We start from the raw sequence: 25,344 nt of genomic DNA, 5'->3' as shown, positions 1-25,344 counted from the left end.
AAATGAGTCAAAAAAGTCATAGGTTAGTATGTTATCCAAAATCAGTCCAAAAAGTCATAGGTTAGTATGTCGTCCAAAATTAGTCAAAAAAGTCATAGGTAAGTATGTCGTCCAAAATCAGTCCAAAAAGTCATAGGTTAGTATGTTGTCCAAAATCTGTCAAAAAAGTCATAGGTTAGTATGTCGTCCGAAATCAGTCCAAAAAGTCATAGGTTAGTATGTCGTCCAAAATCAGTCAAAAACGTCATAGGTTAGTATGTGGTCCAAAATCGGTCACAAAAGTCATAGGTTAGTATGTGGTCCAAAATCGGTCACAAAAGTCATAGGTTAGTATGTTATCCAAAATCAGTCCAAAAAGTCATAGGTTAGTATGTCGTCCAAAATCCATCAAAAAAGTCATAGTATAGTATGTCGTCCAAAATCAGTCAAAAACGTCATAGGTTAGTATGTGGTCCAAAATCGGTCACAAAAGTCATAGGTTAGTATGTCGTCTAAAATCAGTCCAAAAAGTCATAGGTTAGTATGTTGTCCAAAATCTGTCAAAAAAGTCATAGGTTAGTATGTCATCCGAAATCAGTCCAAAAAGTCATAGGTTAGTATGTTGTCCAAAATCAGTCAAAAACATCATAGGTTAGTATGTCGTCCAAAATCCATCAAAAAAGTCATAGTATAGTATGTCTTCCAAAATCAGTCAAAAACGTCATAGGTTAGTATGTCGTCCAAAATCAGTCAAAAAAGTCATAGGTTAGTATGTCGTCCAAAATCAGTCAAAAAGTCATAGGTTAGTATGTCGTCCAAAATCAGTGACAAAAGTCATAGGTTAGTATGTCGTCCAAAATCAGTCAAAAAAGTCATAGTATAGTATGTCGTCCAAAATCGGTCAAAAAGTCATAATATAGTATGTCGTCCAAAATGAGTCAAAAAAGTCATAGGTTAGTATGTCGTCCAAAATCCATCAAAAAAGTCATAGTATAGTATGTCATCCAAAATGAGTCCAAAAAGTCATAGGTTAGTATGTTATCCAAAATCAGTCCAAAAAGTCATAGGTTAGTATGTCGTCCAAAATCCATCAAAAAAGTCATAGTATAGTATGTCGTCCAAAATCAGTCCAAAAAGCCATAGTGTAGTATGTCGTCCAAAATTAGTCAAAAAAGTCATAGGTTAGTATGTCGTCCAAAATCAGTCCAAAAAGTCATAGGTTAGTATGTTGTCCAAAATCTGTCAAAAAAGTCATAGGTTAGTATGTCGTCCGAAATCAGTCCAAAAAGTCATAGGTTAGTATGTCGTCCAAAATCAGTCAAAAACGTCATAGGTTAGTATGTCGTCCAAAATCAGTCAAAAACGTCATAGGTTAGTATGTGGTCCAAAATCGGTCACAAAAGTCATAGGTTAGTATGTCGTCCAAAATCAGTCCAAAAAGTCATAGGTTAGTATGTCTTCCAAAATCAGTCAAAAACGTCATAGGTTAGTATGTCGTCTAAAATCAGTCCAAAAAGTCATAGGTTAGTCAGTCAGTCAGTCATCATCTACCGCTTTATCCTCTGCTAGAGGGTCGCGGGGGGTGCTGTGCCAATCTCAGCTACATCGGGCGATAGGCGGGGTACACCCTGGACAGTTCGCCAGTCCATCGCAGGGCCACATAGAGAGACAGACAAACAACCATTCACTCTCACACTCACTCCTATGGTCAATTTAGATTGTCTAATTTACCTATCCCCACATTGCATGTTTTTGGACTGTGGGAGGAAGCCGGAGTACCCGGAGAGAACCCACGCACACACGGGGAGAACATGCAAACTCCATGCAGAAAGGCCCTTGTTCCAACCGGGGCTCGAACCCGGGTCTTCTCGCTGCAAGGCGAGAGTGCTAACCACTACACCACCGTGTGGCCTCATAGGTTAGTATGTTGTCAAAAATCTGTCAAAAAAGTCATAGGTTAGTATGTCGTCCGAAATCAGTCCAAAAAGTCATAGGTTAGTATGTTGTCCAAAATCAGTCAAAAACATCATAGGTTAGTATGTCGTCCAAAATCCATCAAAAAGTCATAGTATAGTATGTCTTCCAAAATCAGTCAAAAACGTCATAGGTTAGTATGTCGTCCAAAATCAGTCAAAAAGTCATAGGTTAGTATGTTGTCCAAAATCTTTCAAAAAAGTCATAGGTTAGTATGTCGTCCAAAATCAGTCAAAAAGTCATAGGTTAGTATGTCGTCCAAAATCAGTGACAAAAGTCATAGGTTAGTATGTCGTCCAAAATCAGTCAAAAAAGTCATAGTATAGTATGTCGTCCAAAATTGGTCAAAAAGTCATAGTATAGTACGTCGTCCAAAATGAGTCAAAAAAGTCATAGGTTAGTATGTCGTCCAAAATCCATCAAAAAAGTCATAGTATAGTATGTCTTCCAAAATCAGTCAAAAACGTCATAGGTAAGTATGTCGTCCAAAATCAGTCAAAAAAGTCATAGGTTAGTATGTTGTCCAAAATCTTTCAAAAAAGTCATAGGTTAGTATGTCGTCCAAAATCAGTCAAAAAGTCATAGGTTAGTATGTCGTCCAAAATCAGTGACAAAAGTCATAGGTTAGTATGTCGTCCAAAATCAGTCAAAAAAGTCATAGTATAGTATGTCGTCCAAAATCGGTCAAAAAGTCATAATATAGTATGTCGTCCAAAATGAGTCAAAAAAGTCATAGGTTAGTATGTTGTCCAAAATCAGTCAAAAACATCATAGTATAGTATGTCGTCCAAAATCGGTCAAAAAGTCATAGGTTAGTATGTCGTCCAAAATCAGTCAAAAACGTCATAGGTTAGTATGTCGTCTAAAATCAGTCCAAAAAGTCATAGGTTAGTATGTTGTCCAAAATCTGTCAAAAAAGTCATAGGTTAGTATGTCGTCCGAAATCAGTCCAAAAAGTCATAGGTTAGTATGTTGTCCAAAATCAGTCAAAAACATCATAGGTTAGTATGTCGTCCAAAATCGGTCAAAAAAGTCATAGTATAGTATGTCTTCCAAAATCAGTCAAAAACGTCATAGGTTAGTATGTCGTCCAAAATCAGTCAAAAAAGTCATAGGTTAGTATGTTGTCCAAAATCTTTCAAAAAAGTCATAGGTTAGTATGTCGTCCAAAATCAGTCAAAAAGTCATAGGTTAGTATGTCGTCCAAAATCAGTGACAAAAGTCATAGGTTAGTATGTCGTCCAAAATCACTCAAAAACATCATAGGTTAGTATGTCGTCCAAAATCCATCAAAAAAGTCATAGTATAGTATGTCTTCCAAAATCAGTCAAAAACGTCATAGGTTAGTATGTCGTCCAAAATCAGTCAAAAAAGTCATAGGTTAGTATGTTGTCCAAAATCTTTCAAAAAAGTCATAGGTAAGTATGTCGTCCAAAATCAGTCAAAAAGTCATAGGTTAGTATGTCGTCCAAAATCAGTGACAAAAGTCATAGGTTAGTATGTCTTCCAAAATCAGTCAAAAAAGTCATAGTATAGTATGTCGTCCAAAATCGGTCAAAAACATCATAGGTTAGTATGTCGTCCAAAATCCATCAAAAAAGTCATAGTATAGTATGTCTTCCAAAATCAGTCAAAAACGTCATAGGTTAGTATGTCGTCCAAAATCAGTCAAAAAAGTCATAGGTTAGTATGTTGTCCAAAATCTTTCAAAAAAGTCATAGGTAAGTATGTCGTCCAAAATCAGTCAAAAAGTCATAGGTTAGTATGTCGTCCAAAATCAGTGACAAAAGTCATAGGTTAGTATGTCTTCCAAAATCAGTCAAAAAAGTCATAGTATAGTATGTCGTCCAAAATCGGTCAAAAAGTCATAGGTTAGTATGTCGTCCAAAATCAGTCAAAAATGTCATAGGTTAGTATGTCGTCCAAAATCAGTCAAAAAAGTCATAATATAGTATGTCGTCCAAAATCAGTCCAAAAAGTCATAGGTTAGTATGTCGTCCAAAATCACTCAAAAAAGTCATAGTATAGTATGTCGTCAAAAATCAGTCCAAAAAGCCATAGTATAGTATGTCGTCCAAAATTAGTCAAAAATGTCATAGGTTAGTATGTCGTCCAAAATCACTCAAAAAAGTCATAGTATAGTATGTCGTCCAAAATCAGTCCAAAAAGTCATAGGTTAGTATGTTGTCCAAAATCTTTCAAAAAAGTCATAGGTTAGTATGTCGTCCAAAATCAGTCAAAAAGTCATAGGTTAGTATGTCGTCCAAAATCAGTGACAAAAGTCATAGGTTAGTATGTCGTCCAAAATCAGTCAAAAAAGTCATAGTATAGTATGTCGTCCAAAATCGGTCAAAAAGTCATAATATAGTATGTCGTCCAAAATGAGTCAAAAAAGTCATAGGTTAGTATGTTGTCCAAAATCAGTCAAAAACATCATAGTATAGTATGTCGTCCAAAATCGGTCAAAAAGTCATAGGTTAGTATGTCGTCCAAAATCAGTCAAAAACGTCATAGGTTAGTATGTCGTCTAAAATCAGTCCAAAAAGTCATAGGTTAGTATGTTGTCCAAAATCTGTCAAAAAAGTCATAGGTTAGTATGTCGTCCGAAATCAGTCCAAAAAGTCATAGGTTAGTATGTTGTCCAAAATCAGTCAAAAACATCATAGGTTAGTATGTCGTCCAAAATCGGTCAAAAAAGTCATAGTATAGTATGTCTTCCAAAATCAGTCAAAAACGTCATAGGTTAGTATGTCGTCCAAAATCAGTCAAAAAAGTCATAGGTTAGTATGTTGTCCAAAATCTTTCAAAAAAGTCATAGGTTAGTATGTCGTCCAAAATCAGTCAAAAAGTCATAGGTTAGTATGTCGTCCAAAATCAGTGACAAAAGTCATAGGTTAGTATGTCGTCCAAAATCACTCAAAAACATCATAGGTTAGTATGTCGTCCAAAATCCATCAAAAAAGTCATAGTATAGTATGTCTTCCAAAATCAGTCAAAAACGTCATAGGTTAGTATGTCGTCCAAAATCAGTCAAAAAAGTCATAGGTTAGTATGTTGTCCAAAATCTTTCAAAAAAGTCATAGGTAAGTATGTCGTCCAAAATCAGTCAAAAAGTCATAGGTTAGTATGTCGTCCAAAATCAGTGACAAAAGTCATAGGTTAGTATGTCTTCCAAAATCAGTCAAAAAAGTCATAGTATAGTATGTCGTCCAAAATCGGTCAAAAACATCATAGGTTAGTATGTCGTCCAAAATCCATCAAAAAAGTCATAGTATAGTATGTCTTCCAAAATCAGTCAAAAACGTCATAGGTTAGTATGTCGTCCAAAATCAGTCAAAAAAGTCATAGGTTAGTATGTTGTCCAAAATCTTTCAAAAAAGTCATAGGTAAGTATGTCGTCCAAAATCAGTCAAAAAGTCATAGGTTAGTATGTCGTCCAAAATCAGTGACAAAAGTCATAGGTTAGTATGTCTTCCAAAATCAGTCAAAAAAGTCATAGTATAGTATGTCGTCCAAAATCGGTCAAAAAGTCATAGGTTAGTATGTCGTCCAAAATCAGTCAAAAATGTCATAGGTTAGTATGTCGTCCAAAATCAGTCAAAAAAGTCATAATATAGTATGTCGTCCAAAATCAGTCCAAAAAGTCATAGGTTAGTATGTCGTCCAAAATCACTCAAAAAAGTCATAGTATAGTATGTCGTCAAAAATCAGTCCAAAAAGCCATAGTATAGTATGTCGTCCAAAATTAGTCAAAAATGTCATAGGTTAGTATGTCGTCCAAAATCACTCAAAAAAGTCATAGTATAGTATGTCGTCCAAAATCAGTCCAAAAAGTCATAGGTTAGTATGTCGTCCAAAATCACTCAAAAAAGTCATAGTATAGTATGTCGTCAAAAATCAGTCCAAAAAGCCATAGTATAGTATGCCGTCCAAAATTAGTCAAAAAAGTCATAGGTTAGTATGTCGTCCAAAATCAGTCCAAAAAGTCATAGGTTAGTATGTTGTCCAAAATCTGTCCAAAAAGTCATAGGTTAGTATGTCGTCCAAAATCAGTGACAAAAGTCATAGGTTAGTATGTCTTCCAAAATCAGTCAAAAAAGTCATAGTATAGTATGTCGTCCAAAATCGGTCAAAAAGTCATAGGTAAGTATGTCGTCCAAAATCAGTCAAAAATGTCATAGGTTAGTATGTCGTCCAAAATCAGTCAAAAAAGTCATAATATAGTATGTCGTCCAAAATGAGTCAAAAAAGTCATAGTATAGTATGTCGTCCAAAATCACTCAAAAAAGTCATAGTATAGTATGTCGTCCAAAATCAGTCCAAAAAGTCATAGGTTAGTATGTCGTCCAAAATCACTCAAAAAAGTCATAGTATAGTATGTCGTCAAAAATCAGTCCAAAAAGCCATAGTATAGTATGTCGTCCAAAATTAGTCAAAAAAGTCATAGGTTAGTATGTCGTCCAAAATCAGTCCAAAAAGTCATAGTTTAGTATGTCGTCCGAAATCAGTCCAAAAAGTCATAGGTAAGTATGTCGTCCAAAATACATCAAAAAAGTCATAGTATAGTATGTCGTCCGAAATCAGTCCAAAAAGTCATAGGTTAGTATGTTGTCCAAAATCAGTCAAAAACATCATAGGTTAGTATGTCGTCCTAAATCAGTCAAAAATGTCATAGGTTAGTATGTCGTCCTAAATCAGTCAAAAATGTCATAGGTTAGTATGTCGTCCAAAATCAGTCAAAAAGTCATAGGTTAGTATGTCGTCCTAAATCTGTCAAAAATGTCATAGGTTAGTATGTCGTCCAAAATCAGTCAAAAAAGTCATAGTATAGTATGTCGTCCAAAATACATCAAAAAAGTCATAGTATAGTATGTCGTCCAAAATGAGACAAAAAAGTCATAGGTTAGTATGTCGTCCAAAATCAGTCAAAAAAGTCATAGTATAGTATGTCGTCCAAAATACATCAAAAAATCATAGTATGTATGTCGTCCAAAAAGAGTCAAAAAAGTCATAGTATAGTATGTCGTCCAAAATCAGTCCAAAAAGTCATAGTATAGTATGTCGTCCAAAATTAGTCAAAAAAGTCACAGGTTAGTATGTCGTCCAAAATCAGTCCAAAAAGTCATAGGTTAGTATGTCGTCCAAAATCAGTCAAAAACATCATCGGTTAGTATGTCGTCCAAAATCCATCAAAAAAGTCATAATATAGTATGTCTTCCAAAATCAGTCAAAAACGTCATAGGTTAGTATGTCGTCCAAAATCAGTCCAAAAAGTCATAGGTTAGTATGTTGTCCAAAATCAGTCAAAAACATCATCGGTTAGTATGTCGTCCAAAATCCATCAAAAAAGTCATAGTATAGTATGTCTTCCAAAATCAGTCAAAAACGTCATAGGTTAGTATGTCGTCCAAAATCAGTCTAAAAAGTCATAGTATAGTATGTCGTCCAAAATCACTCAAAAAAGTCATACCTCTGAAACCATGGACCCAGCCCACACAGCAGCCTCCATGCACACACACTCACTTACACTTTACTGTACATGCCACTTTAAACAAACACAGCCAGAGGTGTTGTTTCTTGTTTTCTAGTATAGTATGTCGTCCAAAATCAGTGACAAAAGTCATAGGTTAGTATGTCGTCCAAAATCAGTCAAAAAAGTCATAGTATAGTATGTCGTCCAAAATACATCAAAAAAGTCATAGTATAGTATGTCGTCCTAAATGAGACAAAAACGTCAAAGTATAGTATGTCACCAGAATGAGTCAAAAAAGTCATAGTATAGTATGTTGTCCAAAATCACTCAAAAAAGTCATAGTATAGTATGTCGTCCAAAATTAGTCAAAAAAGTCATAGGTTAGTATGTCGTCCAAAATACATCAAAAAAGTCATAGGTTAGAATGTCTTCCAAATTCAGTCAAAAACGTCATAGGGTAGTATGTCGTCCAAAATTGGTCAAAAAGTCATAGGTTAGTATGTTGTCCAAAATCTGTCAAAAAAGTCATAGGTTAGTATGTTGTCCAAAATCAGTCAAAAACGTCATAGGTTAGTATGTCGTCCAAAATCGGTCAAAAAGTCATAGGTTAGTATGTCGTCCAAAATCAGTCAAAAAAGTCAAAGTATAGTATGTCGTCCAAAAAAAAATCCAAAAAGTCATAGTATAGTATGTCGTCCAAAATCGGTCAAAAAGTCATAGGTTAGTATGTCGTCCAAAATCAGTCAAAAATGTCATAGGTTAGTATGTCGTCCAAAATCAGTTAAAAAAGTCATAGGTTAGTATGTCGTCCAAAATCACTCAAAAAAGTCATAGTATAGTATGTCGTCCAAAATCACTCAAAAAAGTCATACCTCTGAAACCATGGACCCAGCCCACACAGCAGCCTCCATGCACACACACTCACTTACACTTTACTGTACATGCCACTTTAAACAAACACAGCCAGAGGTGTTGTTTCTTGTTTTCTAGTATAGTATGTCATCCAAAATGAGTCAAAAAAGTCATAGTATAGTATGTCGTCCAAAATGAGTCAAAAAAGTCATAGGTTAGTATGTCGTCCAAAATACATCAAAAAAGTCATAGTATAGTATGTCGTCCAATAAGTCATAGGTTATTATGTTGTCCAAAATCAGTCAAAAACATCATAGGTTAGTATGTCGTCCAAAATCCATCAAAAAAGTCATAGTATAGTATGTCTTCCAAAATCAGTCAAAAACGTCATAGGTTAGTATGTTGTCCAAAATCTTTCAAAAAAGTCATAGGTTAGTATGTCGTCCAAAATCAGTCAAAAAGTCATAGGTTAGTATGTCGTCCAAAAAGAGTCAAAAAAGTCATAGTATAGTATGTCGTCCAAAATCAGTCCAAAAAGTCATAGTATAGTATGTCGTCCAAAATTAGTCAAAAAAGTCATAGGTTAGTATGTCGTCCAAAATCAGTCCAAAAAGTCATAGGTTAGTTTGTCTTCCAAAATCAGTCAAAAACGTCATAGGTTAGTATGTTGTCCAAAATCTTTCAAAAAAGTCATAGGTTAGTATGTCGTCCAAAATCAGTCAAAAAGTCATAGGTTAGTATGTCGTCCAAAAAGAGTCAAAAAAGTCATAGTATAGTATGTCGTCCAAAATCAGTCCAAAAAGTCATAGTATAGTATGTCGTCCAAAATTAGTCAAAAAAGTCATAGGTTAGTATGTCGTCCAAAATCAGTCCAAAAAGTCATAGGTTAGTTTGTCTTCCAAAATCAGTCAAAAACGTCATAGGTTAGTATGTCGTCCAAAATCAGTCAAAAAAGTCATAGGTTAGTATGTCGTCCAAAATCAGTCAAAAAAAGTCAAAGTATAGTATGTCGTCCAAAAAAAAATCAAAAAAGTCATAGTATAGTATGTCGTCCAAAATCGGTCAAAAAGTCATAGGTTAGTATGTCGTCCAAAATCAGTCAAAAATGTCATAGGTTAGTATGTCGTCCAAAATCAGTTAAAAAAGTCATAGGTTAGTATGTCGTCCAAAATCACTCAAAAAAGTCATAGTATAGTATGTCGTCCAAAATCACTCAAAAAAGTCATACCTCTGAAACCATGGACCCAGCCCACACAGCAGCCTCCATGCACACACACTCACTTACACTTTACTGTACATGCCACTTTAAACAAACACAGCCAGAGGTGTTGTTTCTTGTTTTCTAGTATAGTATGTCATCCAAAATGAGTCAAAAAAGTCATAGTATAGTATGTCGTCCAAAATGAGTCAAAAAAGTCATAGGTTAGTATGTCGTCCAAAATACATCAAAAAAGTCATAGTATAGTATGTCGTCCAATAAGTCATAGGTTAGTATGTTGTCCAAAATCAGTCAAAAACATCATAGGTTAGTATGTCGTCCAAAATCCATCAAAAAAGTCATAGTATAGTATGTCTTCCAAAATCAGTCAAAAACGTCATAGGTTAGTATGTTGTCCAAAATCTTTCAAAAAAGTCATAGGTTAGTATGTCGTCCAAAATCAGTCAAAAAGTCATAGGTTAGTATGTCGTCCAAAAAGAGTCAAAAAAGTCATAGTATAGTATGTCGTCCAAAATCAGTCCAAAAAGTCATAGTATAGTATGTCGTCCAAAATTAGTCAAAAAAGTCATAGGTTAGTATGTCGTCCAAAATCAGTCCAAAAAGTCATAGGTTAGTTTGTCTTCCAAAATCAGTCAAAAACGTCATAGGTTAGTATGTCGTCCAAAATCAGTCAAAAAAGTCATAGTATAGTATGTCATCCAAAATCAGTCAAAAAAGTCATAGTATTGTATGTCGTCCAAAATCAGTCAAAAACATCATCGGTTAGTATGTCGTCCAAAATCCATCAAAAAAGTCATAGTATAGTATGTCTTCTAAAATCAGTCAAAAACGTCATAGGTTAGTATGTCGTCAAAAATCAGTCCAAAAAGTCATAGGTTAGTATGTTGTCCAAAATCTGTCAAAAAAGTCATAGGTTAGTATGTCGTCCAAAATCGGTCAAAAAGTCCGAGGTTAGTATGTCGTCCAAAATCAGTGACAAAAGTCATAGGTTAGTATGCCGTCCAAAATCAGTCAAAAAAGTCATAGTATAGTATGTCGTCCAAAATACATGAAAAAAGTCATAGTATAGTATGTCGTCCTAAATGAGACAAAAACGTCAAAGTATAGTATGTCACCAGAATGAGTCAAAAAAGTCATAGTATAGTATGTTGTCCAAAATCACTCAAAAAAGTCATAGTATAGTATGTCGTCCAAAATTAGTCAAAAAAGTCATAGGTTAGTATGTCGTCCAAAATACATCAAAAAAGTCATAGGTTAGAATGTCTTCCAAATTCAGTCAAAAACGTCATAGGGTAGTATTTCGTCCAAAATACATCAAAAAAGTCATAGGTTAGTATGTCGTCCAAAATCAGTCAAAAACGTCATAGGTTAGTATGTCGTCCAAAATCAGTCAAAAAAGTCATAGGTTAGTATGTCGTCCAAAATACATCAAAAAAGTCATAGGTTAGTATGTCGTCCAAAATCAGTCAAAAATGTCATAGGTTAGTATGTCGTCCAAAATCTGTCAAAAAGTCATAGGTTAGTATGTCGTCCAAAATCAGTCAAAAATGTCATAGGTTAGTTTGTCGTCCAAAATGAGTCAAAAAAGTCATAGTATAGTATGTCGTCCAAAATGAGTCAAAAAAGTCATAGTATAGTATGTCGTCCAAAATGAGTCAAAAAAGTCATGGTCATGTTGTCCGAAAAGTCACAAAAATGTACTAAAGTAAAAAATTTTTTAACATATTTTCTTCGCTCATGTCTTGTTGACATTAATCAACAAAAACGCGCTTTTGTGGCTTTTTCAAGGCTAGCTTATTCCTCTCATTGTTGCAGAGTCGTTGAAATGACATGCACGGACGCACTGGACGTACAGTTTTAGTTTGGTTTTTGGAAGTTGTTCTATTTAGTTCAGACAGTTTTTTGTTATGAAGCCGTTTTGTTTGGTCCGGTTGTTTTTGAAAGACTGATCAAGATGAGATACTCAGAGATTCAGAGTAAGAGCATGAAGTGGGAGCTGCTGAAAGTCTCCTGACGCTCACAAACCAAACATTGAATCACTATCATCAAATGTTCTTACCTCCATTAGCTCAACTGGTAAAGAGTTATGCTTTAAAACCAGAGTTCTTGGTTCAAAACCAACCTCTGACTGGGAAAATTGTGCTTTTATTTTATTGTTTTCCAAGTAATAATAGTGGTACTTTCATTTTAGTGTAAAATATTTCAGTTCTCTTTCCACCTCTGGCTAAGTTTGATATTGCAGCATAAGAGAGGACTGGAGAATGATATTATTGCTCGAACCTGGGGCAAAAAGAGGCCACAAAGACGCAACATCGGTATGTACATTCAAAACTTTATTATGGAATACAGTGTAGAAAGCATTTTCCCAGTCATTGCAAATGACCTGCACAATATTACACAGTGGAAACCAAAAAAAACCCAATATACTGTAGAACCCACAGGAAGAAAATGAAAAAAGAAAAAGAGAAAACACACAGAAAGAAAGAAAACCCTGCTTACTCTACTGCCCTCTGGTGGGCGTCTAATGAACAACCTCTGAAACCATGGACCCAGCCCACACAGCAGCCTCCATGCACACACACTCACACACACTTTACTGTACATGCCACTTTAAACAAACACAGCCAGAGCTGTTGTTTCTTTCCGTGATGTTGCCATGGTGATGGATGTGTGACATGAAGAGGAACGGAGGGATTTTTTTTTTTTTTCCACTGCCAACAAGACCAAAAATATCAAATATCTTTTTATTACCTATGTTGCCTGCTCTCAGCTCTCAGCTCTCTCTCTGTCTCTCTCTGGTGGTGAACATTTATATTTATTTATTTATACACAGACTCCAGTGTGTGTGTGTGTGTGTGTGTGTGTCGACGGTCCAGGTGTGAGCTGAAAATCCATTATATACAGAACAGTACATACAGCACTGTGCCAAAGTCTTACATCACCATATTTGTGCTTTTATCACGGCTACAATTAACTTCTAATGTTATTTGGCAATCTACTTATTAGAGGGTTGTAACAAAAAGGTCGTTTTCCCCCACACCAGACTCCATAGAGGAAAGTGTGGATTTTAGCTCACATGGACACAGGAGCTGCTGGTGCACCGCTGCCTCGTGTGGTCAGTTTGTGTCACTGAGGTGAACGTGAACAGAGGGTTTCACACACAGAGTTTGACAGAAAAACACATTAGAACTTTCTGACGGAGGCAGCGGTGGATCGACAGCTCCTGTGTGCTGGGATGTAAAATCGCTGATTTTCTCTATGGGGTTTGGTGTGGGAGAGTGAGCAGATTACAAACGCATGTTTCCAGGCCGTCTTACAGCAAAATTTAGTCCTATAGACCTAAATGGTCATAGAATCATCAGCTGAGTTGTTAATAAAATATAAAAGAAACACACTAAATATTTTTGTTCTGAATTTTCATTTTAGTGCATATTTTTCCTTTGGTTCTATCTTCATTAAAAGTTATTTTTATTAAGACTTTTGCACAGTGCTGTATATCTAAACACACAGAACGTCTCGTCACCTCCTCTCCTCCTCCTCCTCCTCTTCTCTTATCCAGGACTTCAACTGTTCTACAAAAACAAAAAAACAAAACGACACGGCGTCTGACTGACAACGACAAAAACACACACACACACACACACACACACACACACACACACGTCAACCTTAAAACCGCCCTCTTTTTGAACCTCCGCGACCTTCTTTCCCGACTCGTTTATAAAAAAATCACAATCACATGGAAAACAACAAAGAGCGTTAAATAAGTGTTTGTGAGAAGAAGCGTAAATAATGAGAATAATGTACAAAACAAAACCACCGACCCACGTCAGGAACGCAATAAAAAAGAAAAGAAAACACACTTAAATTCCAGAATCACAGATCTCATTTAAATGTGTATTTTTTTACATGTTCTTCTAGATTCATTCATGTATTTATATTTATATATATATATTTCTTCTTCATCATTTGAATTTTTGAAGTCACGTGATCACGAGAAGATACTAAAATGTACAATCTGGCTAAGATGACAATCTAAACGTGAGAGAGAGACAGAGAGAGAGACAGAGAGAGAGAGAGAGAGAGACAGAGAGACAGAGAGAGAGAGCAGCGTAAAGATCTTACATTTTTTCTTTGTTTTCATTGTTTCCAAATCCTGTCGTCGTCATCATGCACTACATAATAACAGCTAAGACCTTAGAGCAGTACTTCAGGAACATTACACGCAGTTTAAAAAAAGGACTTTACATAGGCCGACGTTTTTCTCTTTTTTCCCCCGCCATTTTTTCTTTTTTTTTGCTCTTTTTAGAAAAACAAAAAACAGGAAACGATAAAAGAAAAATTCCTGAAATAAAAAGAAACAAAACAGCTCAGTCGTCATAACGCATCGTCACCGCCAACGCAACTCACTATCGTGTTTTAGCGTCTGAACGAAAATCCTCGGCTCCACACAGCCCAGCTGTCGTAAGAATGCACAAAAAAAAATAAGGATGGAGGACGTAAGGAAGGAAGGAAGGAAGGAGAGGAGGTTTTATTTTTATCTTAAAGTCGCGTTTCCACCGAGCGTTTCCACTGCAGTTCGGTTTCGCCATCCTTGCGCCGGCTACGTAAATAGCATAATGTCATCGTAGCCCGAAAAAGAACGTAAACAATGTCTTGTGCCGTCCCGTTTCTACGGCAACCTGGATGGACAAACTAGCAGTACACAAAGGATGACATTCTTTTCTGGTACACGAAGGCCACCGTAGTTCCCTGACGCGCTCCACTTCTTGCAATCTGCAGCATCTCCACTAGATGTCAGCGCGTCTAAAAGTTACCTGACGCAACAAGTGTCGCAAACGGAGCCGCAGCGGAAACGCCGGGCGGGGAAACGTGGCTTTGTTTTCACTCCAGTGTCGACTGTAGAGGAGAAGTTGTGAAGCAGGCAAAAAACCACCGAGCCTCATTTACGACACGGATTAGGATTCAAACACGCGCTGAGATCCCGCCTTTTTTTTTTTTTTCTTTCTCCTCGGTGAACGGGTGGGTTTGTTTGTGGACGCACTGGGCGGGGCCTTGTTTTTCTCCTCCCCCCTTCATCTTCATACATCAGCAGGCCCAGACGGAGCAACATATATATAAAAAGACGCCGTTCTTCCTTTCATTTAAAAGGACAACTTTGCTCCAATAAAGTGAACTAACGTGGTGCAACAGAGCCGCGCCCGCCAGGCACCACACAAACAAAACCTCACCCCACTACAGTAACTCGTCTAGCATCTAATCCAGATTAGCTGTTTTGGAGTAGTCAGAGGGGGGGAGGATGGGGGAGGGGAGGGGACGTGGGTGATGTGACGTGTGTGTGTGTGTGTGTGTATATGTGTATGTGTCGACGTGACATTCTCCTCAATTCTGCATCTGCTCAAAGAACTTGTAGGTTGGGTTCTCGTAGCCGTTCTGCTGCATCTTGGACAGGTGGCGCTCCTCGGGCGTGACGGCAGCGTCCACCTGCAGGAGAGTCAGAGGAGGGAGGAGGGAGGGGAGGAGGTGCACACATGAAGGCTTTCATAAAATAAAGACAGAAAAGATCTCAAGAAACTGGGAGGTGACGTTTGTACGCAGCTCACTCTCCCTCACCAAACCCCACAGAGAAAAGTGTGGATTTTAGCTCATGTGGACACAGGAGCTGCTGGTGCACTGCTGCCTCGTGTGGTCACTTTGTGTCACTGAGGTGAATCTGAACAAAGGATTTCACACACAGAATTTTATAAAATAACACATTTGAACTTTCTGATGGAAGCAGCAGTGGATCAATAACTCCTGTGTGCTGTGACGTAAAATCGCTGATTTTCTCTATGGGGTTTGGTGTGGGAGAGTAAGCGGTTCACAAACTACAGCAAAAATCTAATCATAAACATATTCTAAAGATACTATAGACTTAAACTGTCATAGAATAAATCAGGTGAGTCTTTAGTTCAGAGGATAGAATCATTTTTCCATGTTTCAGCTGACTCTCACCTCGATGACTCCGTGGTGGATGGAGGTGTACTGCTTCTTCCTCAGCATCACCAGGGTGATGACAATCACGGTCGCTATGACGACGCCGCCAACCATCAGGCCGATGATGGCGCCCTTGTTGGAGCCCACATCCTCTGCGAAGAAGACCTTAAAAAGGGGGGGGCAAAAAAATCTTGTTTATTTTCAAGCGGGATGTTGACGATGATGTTTGTTTTTAAAAACGTGGAGCGACGACTGTGATCCGAGACGCCGCTGATGTCACTTCCCTCAGGGATAAACCATCCCCGTGACCTTGTAGCTGCTGCTGCTGCGACAGCTCGTGTTGTTCTGTTTCACTTACTTTGCACTGCATGCTTTTTGTAATTAGATTTCCTGTCAAGCATCTATTTTTAGTAGGGTTTATTTTTTTTAAATGAGTATCATTACAGAGTGAAATTAAGCTTGAAACATTCTCTAACATTAGTTTATCTGCCCTCTCCAACACACAGATGTTTTGACATTAAAACATATGATGAATTGATTTTTAGAAAGAATTAAAACAGGTTTTTTTTTATTTTTCAGCTTCTTAATTGTGAATATTTACATTTATTTTCTTTGCTCCACGTAACAAAGACATCTTTAAAACTCAATCATTTTGACTTGTGGACAAAACAAGACATTTGAAAATGTCATCATTTCCAGGACTGATGAACATTTTTCAACATTTACCAGTTTCTGGTGGTGAACTTCATACTCGGTGCTCTGTCTGTCCTCCGTCTCCATCCGGATCTTAGGAATGGCCTCCATTTTCATTCCAGTCACTGGCAGGAAAAAGAGGGAAAGGAAAAGTGTGATCCATTATGGCTGACGACAGCAGAGGAGTAGCAGTGGTGTGAACATACGCATATCAAATCACATCTGCTCACAGCCGAGCAGAGTCGAGGAAAAATGAAAGGCTGAGAGAGGCAGTGACTCGAGTTTCATGATTCATTTAAAGAGGACGGATTAACTTCACCTAAAAGTGTAGGGTGTTTTTTTTTTTGACGTGAGGCGATGATATACCATCACAAGAAAAAACAGGTGAACAAAAGACTCACTGATGTCACTCTTAGACAGGAACCTGCAGTTTGTAAACCGCTCACTCTCCCACACCAAACCCCATAGAGAAAATCAGTGATTTTACATCACAGGGACACAGGAGTTATTGATCCACTGCTGCCTCCATAATCAAAGTCAGAGGTGTTATTTTGTCAATTCTGGGTTTGAAATCCTTTGTTCACATTCACCTCAGTGACACAAACTGACCACAGGAGGCAGCAGTGGACCAGCAGCTCCTGTGTCCCCATGAGCTTAAATCCACACTTTTCTCTATGGGGTTTGGTGTGGGAGAGTTTGTGGTTTACAAACGGCAACTTAGTCCGTCCAACAGTGAGATACGTATTTTTAAGAGACTGTAGACTTTAAAATATACAGATTTAATGAGTTGACTCTTTATTAAAGTGGCTAAAATCTGTTTTTGCTACTTCATACACCCACGATTCAAAAAACCAACATTTATCATCATTAGGAAACCTCATAATATAATTTACTGCCAGTGTTGAAAATGAACGACATGCATCCTCATTAATTCACATTTTACTGGTAAATGTAACAACCTGGCCGTGTTGGAATGCCTCGATCAAGGTTTGGGCGAGAGTCCACTGGCTCAACTAGAGAGAAAGAGAGAGAGGGGGAGAGACTTAGCTCTGTGTGTGTGTGTGTGTGTGTGTGTGTGTGACTGTAGCGTCAGTAGTTATTTACCCTGGTTGTCAGTGTTGGCCTGGTTGAAGCTCTCAGGGTGAATGAAGCCGACTCCGGCCAGGCCCAGCGTGTCCTCCTGAGGCAGGAAGTCGCTCTGACCGTCGCCCAGCTCCTGGTCGGGCATCAGGGCGTCGTTGCCGTAGCTCACCCTCACGTCCGTCTGCAGGTTGGCGAGCTGCTGAGCCATCTCTGCCTGCTCCCTCTGCAGCAGCTCTGGAGGACGGAAGGAGGAGTTATTTATTTAAAAATGTTCTGTGTGATGCTGAAGATAAAAGAAAGGCTGTGCATTCTGCACCACGAGTACCCGAGGATGGCTAAAGTGCACCACCGGGGGGCAGCATTTCAGCTGAGTTTAAAAAAAAAAGAGACTCCTGCCCAGAAATGTCACTCATGATATAAATGAAAGACAATATCCTGTCAGGAAACAATAAAATAATAATAATAAAAGGCAGGATATTATCACAGCAGAGACTGTAAATGTTTTTCAGCCAGTGATGTGGGCACAATGTCTAAATAACAATTTTTCTGATATATATTGTGATTTTATTGGCGATTATAACCTTCATCAGTTCAAAATTCACCATGATACTGATTCAACACATGATGCAGCAGCAAAACATGAGTTACCATCAAATATTAACTGCTATACTTAAAGATATTAGTTGTTTTTTAACTATATATAGGACACTATATAACATTATATATCATTATGTGTTTACTTTAGTGCCCCCATCTGGACTACTGCATCAGAAGAAGAGTAATAACACTGAGGATTAGGATTATTTAAATGGTTTGGGGGCAGAAACATCTGCTGCAGATGTTTCACCCGAATGCACTTGAATTTCTTTAACTGTAAAACTGCTGATCATATGTTTTTACACTGCATTTGTATGTTTAATTTAATGTTTTATATTACACTGAGTATGCTGCGTGTAAGAGAGGTGAAATAAAAACATTAAAAACTAAAATAATGTGCTCCACACAGAAAGGCCCTCGGTCTAAACCAGGATCCGAACAGAACAGGCGACTTTCTTGGTGTGAGGCAACAATGCTGGCCCCTTACATACCGCGTGGCACAAATCAAACGTCACGACTCGTGAAAACGACTCCATCAGCAGCGACGGTCAAACTACAAGCTCCCATTTAATAGCACAAGTTCCTAGCGACGGCTGAACGGTGTTTTGCTTCTTCTTCTGTGTTTGTTCCCGTGTGTGTGTGTGTGTCTGTGTGTGTGTGTGTGTGTGTCGGGCGGCACAGACTGTGACAGCTTCCAAGACAGAGACACAGATGGCTGTGTGACGCATGCAGCTCCAATAAACCCCCCCCAAAATCCACAGAAACCTAACAAAAGCAGGAACACTGAGGATGAGGATGATGATGACGATGAGGGTAGGAGGGGATAAACACTTAGATTTGACTCTGAACAGAAGGATTAGGCCAGAGATGATTGTGGTGGCCTGGAATGTGGAGCGCTCTGTCACTGTCTCTGTTACATGAAGAACAAATCAGGACAGTGCGTCTTCGTCCATATCTGTCCCGTCAGGGTCAGGAATCAGAGACGCATAACGACTCATTATTATCATTATTATTATTATTATTATTATTATTATTATTATTATTTCCTTGTAGGGACAGAATAATCTAGGATATTATCTTGAATTGTGATTAAAAAACACTAACGTACAGCGTTATAGTGGTGAATTTTCATTATCAGGATAAACGTGAATTCACTGTCAGTGAATGTGAACTACCACAAGGGGGAGCTGCATCTCTCCAGTCATTCAAAATTCGAGGTTTTTGTCACAACACAACATTTAGTCACATTTTTTTTGTAATTTTTAGCTCAATGTTTTGAAACATAACGTTATTGTTAACACAGTTAACGCTTTTGTCTCATATTAGCAAGATGTGTCTGTAAAATGCCTTAAAATCATGGCGATGTTTGACATTGGTAACATGTTTTTGTACAATGACAACATTTTGTCTCACTAATATGAGTTCCTCTTTAAAAAGGTCCAGAAATAAAGAGGAACGTCCATATTTGTGCACATTTTCTAAAAAAAAACCTGAACTAAAGCAGATTATAGACAGAAACATCTAAAAATTCGATCTTGAATTGCAGCAACTTTGGTCAGGATAACAGCGACGTATCGTCTCACGACTGTTTCTGTGTCTCTGTGCAAACTTCTCTCTGCTAAAAATAGAAAACCCCCGTGTTCATATTTAGATCCTTCACCTACAAACTCACCGACTTGGTCCTGGATGTCGTCAGCCACGCCGGGCACCTTGTAGAGAAGTCCGAGAGACTGGTTCATGCGCTCCTCAATGACACGCAGGTGGGTCAGCACCTAACACACACACACACGTACAATAAACACTACAGTGATGGTCTCCAGGAAAATCAATAAAGCTGAATAAAATGCTTTAAATGGGGATTAAATTACCTGAGGTCTAATCTGGGCAGCTTTCTTGGGATCGACCATGCGGACGTGTTCAAAGTGTTTGAGTGTGTGCTGCCTGTCCTTCTGCTCGGCACGCACGTACTTCTTCAGCAGGCTGAAAACGTGGCGAGGCTGCAGAGACACCGGGAGTAAATCAGACACAAGGGCATTAAGTCATCAAACTAATTGCAGCTGTTCTGTAGTTTGTTACAATCATACAAATCCCTAAATCTGAGGAATGGCTGCCAAATTAGCCAATTAAATTACAGATGCACCTGATGAATCTACATCAGCTTTATTCTACGACACTTAAAGATTACGTTCCACCCTTAATCTCACAGTAAAGCAGCCTTTTCCAGCTGAAAACTCAAGTTTGTAAACCGATTATTCTCCTGCACCAAACCCCATTAAGAAAATCAGCGATTTTAAATCACAGCACACATGAGTTGTCGATCAGCTTCTGCCTCCATCACTGAGTGCAAACATGTTATTCTGTGACGTCGGTGTGCAAAATCCTTTGTTCACATTTACCTCAGTGACACCAAGTGACCACAAGAGGCAGCAGTGGAGCAGCAGCTCATGTCTTTACACACGCTAAAAACACTGGTTTTCTCAATGGAGTTCGGTGTGACAGAGTGAGATGTTTCAAAACATCGGTTTAAGTCTCAAACATAATTCTTTACACATTACAGACTTAACCAAGTGTAGATTTAGTTAGATATCTCTTCTAAAGTGATGTACCCTGGGTGGGTTCTGCTGCAGGGCGGTCAGGTAGCTCTCCAGAGCCAGGCGGCGGCGGTCGTTGAGCAGAGCCTCCACCCGGGCCATGTGGGTCTCCACCAGCTGCTGGCGTTCGCTGGCCGCCTCCTGCTCCAGCGCCTCCACCTTCTCCTGGAAACGCTGCACACACACACACACACACGATATGTAGATTAATTAAAAAGGCACCTAAACAAAAGTAGGAGTTTTTGTGTACATTCAGTTTTTGCATACCGTACCTGAATGACAGCCTTCTTGTCGGCACGTGGAAGATTCTTGGCCTCCCTCTCTGCCTCCTCCCACTCTCTCATCACCTGAGAACAAGAGGAGGAAGTAAAATAATCATTAGACCTGTCACTCAGTCGTACTTATCTCTCTTATGTCACTTAAATTCAAACAAAAAAAACCTGCAGCACGGACTCATTTATTTGCAATATCCTCAGGCAAATGGTCCCTGACAGTGAGAAGCAATTTAAGATAAGAAGAGCCGAATAGAACAAACGCGTGGAATTATAGACAATGATATGCAATGGTCGAAAAATGTGAAAACTTTGTCTATATTTTTTATTTTAAAGAGATAAAACAAACACAGTGGCGCTTTTAAAAACCTCATCATTTAACATGCCCGGGCTGCAGGTGCAAATACTCATTTAGAATATACATACGTGCAGATTTTGCATGTCGTTATGAGGGATTTGTTGAGTGTAAACTTTCAGTGAATGTCTGAAAAAACGCTTTCTGTTCCCTGTTTCTTCTTCCTTCTTCTTTAGAAAGACCAGTGCATGCGGGGGGGGGGGGGCTCAAGCCTCTGAGGAAGTGACCTAACAAACTTGTGCATGGGTGAAGTCAACTTTGTGAAACTAGAGGAGGCAAGTGAAACAAAGACACTGGCGCACAAACTCTGGAACAACAAAATAAAAGGTTGTTCTGCAGAAACCGTGACGCATAAACAAACCCTCGGCTCAGTTCCTTCAATCTCTGCTCGTACCTGGGACATCCTCTCGCGGTGTTTGGCCTCCAGGCTCTCTTTGGCCTTCTGGAAGTGGGCGTGCTCGTTCTCGTCCGTGGGCGTCTCCAGGTAGTGGTCCACGGCGTCGGAGGAGCTGGGCGTGGCCGTGGGCACTGCAGAGAGAGAGAATAAGACGGAGCAGAGATGTGAAGACGCTTGTTTTTAGTAAACCTTTTAATGTTGTTTTTTTTTTTGGACGTACAAAGACACGAAAAACAGCCCAGAGCCTGAAACGTGTTAACAGGGTTAGCATGAGAGCAAGAGAGAAAGTCAGAAAACCGGATTAATCTCACATATTCTTCATTTTTGGCAGCGTTACAACTTCCAGTGTCATTTCTAACACTAAGATGCGCATCTTTCCACCATTTGCTCCGATCTGTGGTCTGTGTGTTTGCTGAACTGATTTACGAGGTTCCCTGAATTCACCTCAAAGCTCAGCACACATGACTCACACAAGCTGGGTCTTTTATGACATTGTTTCTTTAAAACTGTTTTTTTATGTTATCCATGAGGAGAAAATCACATATTTCCAGCAAAAGTGGCCTTTAAATGTCAGTGTGCGACTATCCAGTAACAAACATGGCCTCGTCTGTCGCCACTATTGGAGCCAGAGTCAACAATAAAGGTAAAATGTCCCATCAGGGCTGATTAATCTGCTAAAACGATCGATCTCGGGTGACAGAATCCACAGAGGATTATGAGAAGGGTAAAGTCTGTTTGCTGCAAACATTCATCTGTTGCGTAAACTGTGCGTAAACACACACACACACACACACAGTGAGGGGAGGGGTGGGAAAGGTAAGTGTTAGCACAGGTAGAAAACGTCCAAAAAAAAAGGAAGCAGCACACCAAGCAGCTGTTAATATAAGAAGCGTTAGAGAGAGAGAGAGAAGCTGGGTGTGAAAACAGCCGGCGTTCAGCCTGTCGAGCCGCCGGCTGAGAGGTTTTCAGGACTTACTGACGCTGCTGCACACAGACAGGCAGTACTCCTCTGAGTCAAAGTTATTCCTGTTGCCGCCGCAGCCGCCGTAGATAAACTGAGCACAGCGGCCCTCCTCTCGGTCAAAGTACCAGCGGGGCAGCATGGCCCGGCATGGACCGGTCTCTGCACTGGCCCAGCACACATCTTGAAGAACACACACACACACTATTATACTAATATGTGACGCTACTTGACAGGGTGTGTGAAGAAAAGCAGGTGAGGGAATGTGTTGTGTTTGCAACTGAATAATTTAACACAGAAAGGACAAAAACTAATTCTGGTTGAAATGAATCGTAGCTAATGAGAGCGGCGAGATGACAAACGAGCACAATACGAAACGTGACAGCAGGAAATTAATCGGCGACGAGCAGGAAGATCAACTGTGTTCAGCTAAGCATGAAAAACGGAGGGGGGGGGGGGCGTGTTTTACATGTGGTACAATTTGAGCTGGTTCTTCATCGATCTTCATGTAAGGGAAATCTATCATCCGGTTACAGCGTTAAAAGGACAGTTTTTTTAAGGGTTTTTAGTCTCAAATTTTTTATTATTCTTACCTAATAAAAATCTATGCCTGATTAAGAGAATATGTTTATTACGACATCTTGGAAACTTAAGTTTGAGTTGCTTTGAAAACTGCATACTCCTCCACACCAAACCCCATATAGAAAATCAGTGATTTTACATCTCAGGGATACAGGAGTTGTTGATCCACTGCTGCGTTCATCCGTGAGTTCAAATGTGTTATTTTGTGAATTCGGCATTTGAAATCCTTCGTTCAGATTTACCTCAGCGACAAGAACTGACCACACGAGGCAGCGGCAGACCAGCAGCTCCTGTGTCCACGTGAGCTAAAAACGTTGATTTTCTCTATGGAGTTTGGTGTGGGAGAGTGAGCGGGTTGCAAACTTCAATTTCCGGTTTAAATATGAATTGCAATGACGAAATAAAGTGGGGAACTTATTCTCAACATGTCAAAGACTTGAGCTCATACAACCGCACTTCAAAAAACCTGAACTATCCCTTTAACGTTGTTTTTTTCCCCCTGCAGAAACCCTATTAAAATAAAACACTCCACACACACACACACACGTCAGGAACGTTCCTCACCTCTGACAACCTCTTCCACAGACTCAGTGGTGGTGGTGGTGGTTGTCGTCATGGCAACGTTGGCGGTGGGCTCATCCTCGATGTCGTCGAGCGTGTCTATAATGTCGTCGTCTCCGTCCTCCTCCTCCTCTACTACCTCCTCCTCCTCCTCCTCTTCCTCCACCACTTCCTCATCCTCCTCTCCGTCTCCGTCCCGGTCATTGTCCAGTAATTCCTCCTCATCTTCCTCCTCGTCCTCCTCGTCATCTTCATTGGCCACTGCTGCTGCCGCATCCTCCTCCTTCTCCTCCTCCTCCTCCTCCTCCTCCTGGTCGTCGTCGCCGCCTTCCTCGTCCTCTGTGATCACAGATGGCCTCGCTTCCTCCTGCTTCTCCACTGGCTCCGGATCTCGCACCATACTGGGGGGAGAAAGGGAGGGATGGAGAGAAATGTGATGTGTGAGGGGAGGAGAGGAAACAGGGATGAGGACGACAGAGGATGGAAGAGAGGGAGGAAGAACAAGGACATTGCAAAAGCAAATTTCCATTATTGCGATAATCCTGCGTTTTGTAAAATGTCACTTGTAACTTTTTTGTTTTATAAACATTATTGGTCATGCATGTCATGTTTTTTAATGTTAATCACTTGTATTACACCATATTGAAACACTGTATGGCAACTTAAGTCCTATTTTGTAGCCTCAGTAACTTGTTTTTGTAACATTACAACCTTTTGTGACACGTTTTTTGTCACTTTCTGGTAACATCAGTGATGTTTTTTGTAACCTTAGCAACAGTAGTTTATCAGTTTCCTCTGTATTGAGATGAACGTCCGTATTCTGTGCACTTATTCTGAAATGTTATGAAGAAGAATTACACGAAATGAATGAAAAATAGCAATTGTTTTTGTCAGGATGGTCCAGTTTTGTGCGTTACCTGTTGTCAGAGTAGTCCGTCTCCGCGCCGCCCCACCACACATCGGAATCGTCGGCGTCCTGCTCGGTGCTGTCGGCCTCACGCTCCGCCTCGGCCGGGCAGCACACGAACTCCACTCCTCTGAAGCGGTCGATGCCGCACGGCAGCAGCATCCCGTAGTCATGGAGATTCATGGTGCGGTCTCCACAGGACTACAGAGGAGGGCGGAGAAAATGTTAGAGCTAATTATTCTAACAGGGCGCGTGTGTGCGTGTGTGTGTGTGTGTGTGTGTGTGTGTGTGTTCACCTCCTTGGCGACAGTGTGCCAGTGCAGGTGACTCTCACACTGGTCCATACGCTCCTGGTGCAGGAACTTGCACTTGTCTGGAACGAGCAGGGCATCGCTCACAAACTCCCCCACTGTTGAAAAAAACAGCAACATTTATTTAATCTAACGTCTCACAATTCAACATTAAATCACATATACTGTCCACCAGCTGTGTTACAGTCGTCTAAGTTATCGTGTGTAAGTGTATGTCATTCCATATCAAAACAAGCGCTTTTATTTTGAAATGTCTGTGAAATATCATCACGGATATCTTACTCTGCGATATCATGACGGAATTTTGTGTTAAAATCTTAACATTGTTTTGGGTTTTTTCTACAACTAACTACAACTAACTAACTACAACTAACTAACTACAGTATATAGAGAGGAACTCACCCAGGCAGCGGTAGGGCACGACGATGTGCATGTGACTGCGACAGTGCTTGCGTCCCTTCTTGCACCAGTTCTGGATGTTGACCGGCTGGTTGGCCTCCACTACGTTGGTGATCTGGAGCTCTGGGTAAACCTTCACACACACACAGGGTTTTATATTAG

The 25,344-nt window shown here is 39.5% G+C and overlaps 1 protein-coding gene across 3 annotated transcripts in view; it reads right to left on the bottom strand.

Moving 5' to 3' along the window:
* Positions 1–11,809: 11,809 nt before the first annotated feature.
* appa (amyloid beta (A4) precursor protein a) overlaps positions 11,810–25,344 on the bottom strand; it is a 33,768-nt gene continuing 20,233 nt past the window's right edge. Inside the window, exons 3-17 of one of the 3 annotated variants that reach the window (XM_058616436.1) lie at positions 25,186–25,315; positions 24,769–24,881; positions 24,483–24,673; positions 23,569–23,966; positions 22,438–22,605; positions 21,459–21,592; positions 20,710–20,784; positions 20,453–20,611; positions 19,715–19,843; positions 19,519–19,618; positions 17,271–17,483; positions 17,126–17,179; positions 16,200–16,291; positions 15,492–15,638; positions 11,810–14,981 (exon numbers count right to left, since the gene is read on the bottom strand). In XM_058616436.1, coding sequence (XP_058472419.1) covers positions 14,880–14,981; positions 15,492–15,638; positions 16,200–16,291; positions 17,126–17,179; positions 17,271–17,483; positions 19,519–19,618; positions 19,715–19,843; positions 20,453–20,611; positions 20,710–20,784; positions 21,459–21,592; positions 22,438–22,605; positions 23,569–23,966; positions 24,483–24,673; positions 24,769–24,881; positions 25,186–25,315 — 2,205 coding nt within the window. In that variant the 3' untranslated portion in view covers positions 11,810–14,879. The remainder of the gene's footprint in view (positions 14,982–15,491; positions 15,639–16,199; positions 16,292–17,125; positions 17,180–17,270; positions 17,484–19,518; positions 19,619–19,714; positions 19,844–20,452; positions 20,612–20,709; positions 20,785–21,458; positions 21,593–22,437; positions 22,606–23,568; positions 23,967–24,482; positions 24,674–24,768; positions 24,882–25,185; positions 25,316–25,344) is intronic. The other 2 variants (XM_058616437.1, XM_058616438.1) reach the window with 2 other exon arrangements.

The sequence above is a fragment of the Solea solea genome, chromosome 2 (assembly GCF_958295425.1).
Source record: "Solea solea chromosome 2, fSolSol10.1, whole genome shotgun sequence".
Classification (NCBI taxonomy): Eukaryota; Metazoa; Chordata; class Actinopteri; order Pleuronectiformes; family Soleidae; genus Solea; species Solea solea.
The sequence above is the reverse complement of the archived record's forward strand: the minus strand, read 5'-3'. Positions and strand labels throughout refer to the sequence as shown.